The sequence below is a fragment of the Aythya ferina genome (genome assembly GCF_964211825.1).
Source record: "Aythya ferina genome assembly, chromosome: Z".
In the NCBI taxonomy this organism is placed as follows: Eukaryota; Metazoa; Chordata; class Aves; order Anseriformes; family Anatidae; genus Aythya; species Aythya ferina.
In genome coordinates, this window is record NC_140299.1 from 9,654,950 (window position 1) to 9,661,699 (window position 6,750).

The window sequence follows — 6,750 nt, forward strand, 5'->3', positions numbered from 1 at the left end:
TTTATGGCCAAAAACAGCAATCAAGCTTTCTGGGAACATGTCTTATACTGGTACATGAGCAGAAATCCCCCAGGGAGATTGTGTGTGCTGCTCGAGGTGCCAGCAGCTCACTGGAAGGATGCGTGGGCAAAGATCGCGCTCATGCTGCAAACCTTCACAGCAGAGCAGGGACAGGGGCTGTTCCTCCTCGAGGTCACCACTGGGCCAGTGCCACCACCGTGTGGTTGTCCTTCAGCCAGCCTGCTCCAGCCCTGGCATGTGGCAAGGGGGATGCCTCAACTCCTGCTGTGCCTCCAGCCAAGGTTTCTCATGCCTGCACCTCGGGCTGATGTCCTCCATCAGGAGAGTGCTGCCTCAGGCTGTGCCCACACCCAGCTCCTTGCTGGAGGGGACAGGCAGGCAGGAAGAGCAGTGCAAACAGGATGTGCCAGCTTAGCTGTGGTCCTGCCTGCTTTCAGCACTTACAAACCCTCTTTATCGCAGAGAAATCTTGGCTGGCGGAAGAAAGATTCGGGTGGCATGAGGCTGCAGGCTGGTGCCAGGACAAAGTCTCCACTTGATCCCCAAAGAGACCCCACAGCAGGGAGAACGATGGCCCCTGGCCAGGATGCTGACAGCCAGGCCTGCAGGAGAAGCGAGGGGTGTTGGGGGTCCCCTCCTGCGGGGAGGCACTGCGGGGGGCCCGTGGTGAAGGGCTGGCCATGGATAGAAAGGAGGATGTGAGATCCAGGAACACATATGGGTTAAGTCCTGCACTGTCCCTGGCAGCCCCCAGGCCTTGAGGGACACGGAGGCTCTGCCTCTCCCCACGAGCTGTGCGGGTGCCAAGGGGGTGAAAGCATGGCTGGGCTTGAGTCACCCCCGCTCCCCAGGAGGTGCATGGGACAGTGAGGAAAGGGGCTTTCCGCGTTGTGAAAGGGGGACATGACCTCCATTGGGGTCAGTGGGATTTCTAAGAAGAGCGTGGTCATCTACCAAACGCGTCCCTGTGACAGGCAGGGTGGTCACCCCATTCCCCTGTGGTGAAACTTGGGAAGAGGGGAGGGCACGGCGTGTGCTGGGCCACCCAGGCCTCCTCCAGCACCAGGCGCCGCAGGCAGCACGAGCATCCCCCAGAGCTCACCCCTGCAGAAGGCTGGGTAAAGCAGTTGTTAATTTAAGTATAAACTGTGCAGGAGGCGAAGGGGGCTCCTCACGGGAAATCCAACCCATTGACATGCCAACAGGCCGTGTGAGCATCGCCTGCATCCCTGGGCTCTGCTCAGGCAGCGCTGACCCCGCTGCAACCCTCCCCGAGCCCCCCTGGGCTCTCCCTGCGGTGCCTTGTGGTGCTCCGTTTCCCACCTCCAAGACGTGGAGCTGGGAAGGGCAAAGGGGGAATTCCAGCGTATTCCAGGCACAGACAGTCCCTGGGGCAGGATCTGGCCTGGCTGCATTTACCACATTGGGAAATACTGGGCCAGAATCACAGCTGTTTCAATTTCTCTGTCTCTGCTACGGCAGCCCAGCATGGGAGAGGCCCCCACGCTACTTCCATCGCATTCCAGTCCTGCGGTGGCACAGGGACTATGGCCACAGCCAGCACACAGGGCCCTGCTGGATCTCCTCCAGCCGAGGGAACCTTGCCAAGGTGATCAAGCGGAATTAAGGAAAAAACAATGAACAAGCCATGCCTTTGGCTAGAAGACAGCAAAGACAGGCCTGAGGGCTTGGTTAAGAGGGATGCCCAAGGTGCCACTCCTGCACTGCTGGAGCCTGTCTGTCCCTAAAACATCATGGATGCTGAGGTCAAGTGCATGAGGTGCATCGCTGATGCAGAGGAGGCCCCCTCAGCTGGGTGCTGCTCAGCCTCCACAGGGCAGCACCCATCTCTCAGGGGAAAAAAGGTTTGGGAGGAGGCTCTGGGCTGGGGACCTGCAGGACCTGGATGGACCAGGGAGTGTGGGAGTCCCCATCACTCACCAGCTGCTCCTCCACCTCTGTGCTGCTCTCAAGACCCTGGCAGAGCCCAGGAGAGCAGCTTGGCTGGAGATGCTGGCTCTCCATGCCTGCATGTCCCATTTAATAACTCAAACCCATAGCCCTCTCCCACCCCTATCTAAGAGGGGCACAAGGTCCAGACGCAATCGCTGTCCCGCATGTTGCATGTTCTGATGATGATGTTTTGGGAGACCACAGCCCCTTTAGCATGCTGCTCCTGTTTCTTGGGTGTGGAGGGACAGATCCTGTGCCTGTGTCCCCAGCTGAGCATCGCTGGAGCTCAGCCCAGCATCCCAGCCCAGCACGCCGCTGCGCTGCCAGGGCGAGCGCGGAGCTCCGTCTGCACCGGGTAAGTGCTGAGCTCATTATCTGGCCCGGGTTCAGGACTTCCCTTCATTTGGCTGCGGCGTGTGGTTTCTCTCTTGCTTGGCTACTTTCTGCCTGTCACCTAATCCTTTCTGCTCTGGGGTGGCCGCGTTCCCTGAAAGCCCACCCAGGCCATCATTCCTTTTTCACGGAGCACCCTCGGAGACGCTCCCCGGTGCCATCACACCCCACCGTGCATCACAGCAGTGCCTCCACCACCCTCCTCACCCATCACAGGGCCCCACCACCTCTTGCACCTTATTTTCCCTAAAAGCAGAGCTCTGCAGTGAGGCTGGTGGGCTGATGCCCGTGTGCATGCAGGCAGGTGGCACATGGGGGCTGCATTTGTGCATCTGTGTCTTCTGTGCTCACGTGTGCCTTGATGCCTGGGTATCCGTGCCCAAGCATGGCTCCCCTACAAGCACTACTTTTAGGGTAAATTGCTACAGAGCACACGCAAGGCCAGAGCTTTTAACCCGTCTTAGCCCAAAAGCCATCTCACACTTGAGGGAAGAAAATCCCCTGCAGTGCTTATATTTGCAGCCTCAGAGAAAACAGGCAGCGCTTCACGTGCTGGCTCGCTCCAGCTGTTTCCTCACGCTTTGCCCTTTGTGGTTGCAGACCTATTTGGCTGAGCGTCCTTTCCAGGGGGTTTTACCACAATTTCACAATCCCTTGACGCCACCAGCACAACAGCCACCCCTGCAGAAGCCCGGGCCAGTCCCGCAGCTCCCAGGCCAGAGCAGAGCCTCACCAGTACCTCCTTTACTAGAACTGCTCAGACCAAAAGCCAAGACCAGTGGGGCGATCTGTGGGGCAGGAGAGCAGCCCCTCCACCGAGGACCCCCCCACCCGACCCCTGCAGCGCTTCCCAAAGGACATCAAGAGAGGCAGAAGGACTGGGTTTGGGTTTAAAGGATATATTTTATTGCTTTATATCCTGCCTGAAGCCCGGACAGCCGCGCACCGTCGCGACACAGAGACAGCTTGGTGCCTGGGGCCGGTGTCGAGTTCTTCACAGTTTCTTTACACAGTCTTAAAAAGAATACACCTCGATGCCTGCCCGATAAAGCAATCAAGCCAGATAATCGTGCTTAATAGAAGCACTAAGCCACAAGCTATCCCCAGCCAGAACGCTGCCTTTGCTGATATTGCTAAGCCCCACAAATCCAATTATTGCAATTATACAGCTTAATAGAGCTTTACTGACCAAAGTCCGTGTCTGAGATCTCTGCAAGCAAATAACACTGCAGCTGTGGCAGAGCCCTTCCATCGCTCCTCGGCACACCAGAGGGGTCTGCAAGCACAGGGAGCTGATGTTTCCCTGGGACCTTTCCATGCCCACCCTTTCAGCCTCACCTGCCAGCGCACGCAGGGCAGAGATTTCTCATTTTACTAAGGATTTGAGATAGAGCTGCTCACAAGCAACTGCAGCGTGTCTGTAATGAATCTTGCAAACTCTTCTATTCCCCCACCTGCGCGCAATTTTCACCATGCAAGCTTTTCATCTGGGAGAATAAAGTGTAAGAGAGTTTCTTCCTGAAAGCAAAGCGCCTGGCTTACTAATCTCTGAATCTCTGAATACAGCAAAACCATGTGCGGATAAAGGGGTAAAATTGCACTGAAATGAAAAGCTTGCTCTGATTTCATTGCAATTTTATGCCAAAAAAAAAATAAAAAATAAAAAAGGGAAAAGAAAGGATTTAATAAAATCAAAACATGTTTTGAAAAAGCCTGTCTTCCTGCAAACTACACTGCAACAGCTGTAGAAGTGGGGCCGTGGCACCGTGCAGCCCCCCTCTGCTGCTCAGCCCCACGAGTGGCCGTGGAGGCAGCTCCCAGCCAGCAGCCCGTGAGCAGTGGGACGTGGGACCCGCCTGGCGCCCCGCAGCCCTGCAAGCTGGAAAGGAGCAAAAGGGGCCGGAAGGGAGTGAACCGTAGCCACCGCTTATTCAGTAAGAAAAATAAAAGCGACCTTCCAGACAAGCCAGCCTGCAGCATAAAGGGTGCTCTGTGAAGCATGAGGAGCCAGAATTAGGGCCCTCTGGGTGAGACTGAATGAAAGCAGAGTCTTTAATATAAATACAAATGTACAAAACCCCAAAACAAAGCTGCCATCCCACCGGGTGCCCCGCAGAAAGCCCCGGAACCGTGGCAAAGCTGCCCACCTCCATGGGCCACACTCGGCTGGGGTGGCCGTGGGCGAGCAAGCAGCCAGTGCCCCCCACCACCGGCAGCATCCAGCCGGTGTGGGGGTGCCTGCGGTGGGGAGGGGGCTGTGGGGAAGGGCAAAACCCCCCCAGAGACCCCCTCCTCACCCCCCTAGGGCTGGCAGGCAGGCGTGCTGTGGATGTCCATTGCCAGGCGGTCGGTCGTTGGTGGGGAAAGCATCCGTCCTGGGGGAGAGGATGGCAAGGAAGGGGTGGTGAGGGTCTCAGCGGGAGCAAAGTGGCTGGGGGGCCATGCACGACGTGACGTGCCCTGCACGTCCCCAAGCATGTCTCTGACAGCCCCCGAGCTGCTCAAGGGGATGGGTTGGGGTGGGGGACAGCATGGTGGCCCCACCGCCCCGTGTCCCCCCCGGCTCCTCGCCTACCTCTCCAGGCCTGGCTTAGGCCTGCTTCCGCTTCTGCCGCTTGGATCTGCCCTGGGGCTTCTGAGGGGGGGTCTTCTGCTTCTCCTCCAGGCTGCGGATCAGCTTCTGGACGGCTGGACTGGTGAGAGAGGAGCAGATTTTCTTCTCCTTCTTAGTGGTGAACCTGTGGGGTGGGCAGAGAGGTTTGCTGCGGGGGTGTGCAGGGATGTGGGGAGCACACAGGGAGGGCTTGGGTGAAGCCGAACCGTGCCGGGTGGCCCCGGTTGCACCAGGGTACTCACACGACGGCACGCAGCAGGCATCCCGACTCGGGGCCCTGGATCCTGTAGGACTTCACCCAGGCTCTGGGGATGGTCTTCCTGCTGGTCTTCAGGCAGCAGTCTGAGGCCACATTGTCAACACCTGCAGAAAGGAGGAGATGTGGGATTTCAGACCCTTCCAAGCTCTTTTCGGCACCTTCCCAGCCTGGGGGAGCGCAGCACGACGGGCTGAGGGCATGGGATTGCTCGATGTCGTTTTGGGGAAGGATGCTGTGGTGGTTTCATGCGGACAGGCAGCTGAGCTCCACCACGCCGCTCTCTCACTTCCCCTCCTCAGAAGAACAGGGGGAGAGAACAGGATGAAAGAAAGCTCGTGGGCTGCGATAAGGACAGGGAGATCCCTCCCAGGTACCATTAGAGGGAAAACAGTCTCAGCATGCAGTAGATTAATGTAGTTTATCGCCTGTTGCTATACAGAGCAGTGAGAACTAAAAGCAAAATAAGCAAAATAAAACAGTCCCTCCAGTCACTTTCTTCTACCTCCTCCTCCCGACCAGCACAGGGCAGCAAAGCGAGGGTGGGAGCTCTTGCAAGGGGCTGCTCCTCAACCTCCTGCCCATGCCCTAAATCTCAGGGTGCTGCCACCCCACCAGCCGGCTCCAACACCCAAACACCCACCCCAGGCTGCACCACCCGTGGGTCCAGCACCCTGCACGGAGCCCAGGGGGGGGCTCGGACCCCTGCGCCCCCCTCACCTTCAGCCGGGAGGAGCAGGAGGGCAGCGGCCAGCAGGAGCAGCGGCAGGAGGATGCGCAGAGCCATGGCGAGCTGCAGGGGGTTTGGGAGCAGGGTGCACGCTGCTGTCCCGCTCCTCGGCTGCTCCTATTTATCTCCGGACACTTTGCTTTCATTTTCGGCCCCCCCCTGGCAGGCCGCCCACCAGCCGGCCGGAGGCTGGGTGATGGAGGGGAGGGAGGGGGGATGTTTCCTGTAAGCAGCGAGCCCCGCTTTGCGGATGTGTCTTGTCTTGTCCCCAGCTGCCCAGCACGGAGCGGGGTGCCAGGCGGGGGGCATGCCCGAGACGCGGCCCCCACCACGTCCAGATGTGTTTGCGGGCTCCTGTTTCCTCCCCGGCCCCACAACCTGCCTCTACAAGCTCCCAGCCGCTGCTGTTTGCCTGTTTGCTCCCAGAGCAGGGACCCTGGCGGGTGGCCAAGCCATCCAGGAAAGCAAGGAGTGAATTTTGCTACTTCCCCACCCTGCGCTCTGCTCCCGAGCCAAGTCACCCATGCGGGTGAGAAGGTGACCCTGCATTCCTGCCCCCGAGCCCCCAGGGGCTCCTCAGATTTCTGAGCATGTCTGTAGGGCTGGGGTGTGCCGGGGCTGAGCTGCAAATGGGGCTGGGGGTGACAGCACAGCCCGCTCCCCTTTTGTAAGCATGAAAACCCCAGGTGTCTGCATGCTGCCTGTTACTGATACCAGATTGTGGGGAGCTGAAGATGAGCAGGGACCACAACCAGCTGAGGAGGGGGCTGCTGGGCTCCTCCT

The 6,750-nt window shown here is 58.7% G+C and overlaps 1 protein-coding gene across 1 annotated transcript; it reads right to left on the reverse strand.

Annotated features, from left to right (window-relative positions):
• Positions 1 to 3,250: 3,250 nt before the first annotated feature.
• Positions 3,251 to 6,121, reverse strand: LOC311427376 (C-C motif chemokine 21-like). Its single transcript, XM_084504682.1, has 4 exons — positions 5,958 to 6,121; positions 5,224 to 5,344; positions 4,943 to 5,105; positions 3,251 to 4,742 (listed from the first exon to the last, which is right to left on the reverse strand). The coding sequence occupies exons 1-3, from the start codon at positions 6,022 to 6,024 to the stop codon at positions 4,958 to 4,960; spliced, it is 336 nt and encodes a 111-aa protein (XP_084360808.1). The 5' UTR covers positions 6,025 to 6,121; the 3' UTR covers positions 3,251 to 4,742; positions 4,943 to 4,957.
• Between the last annotated feature and the right edge of the window lie 629 nt (positions 6,122 to 6,750).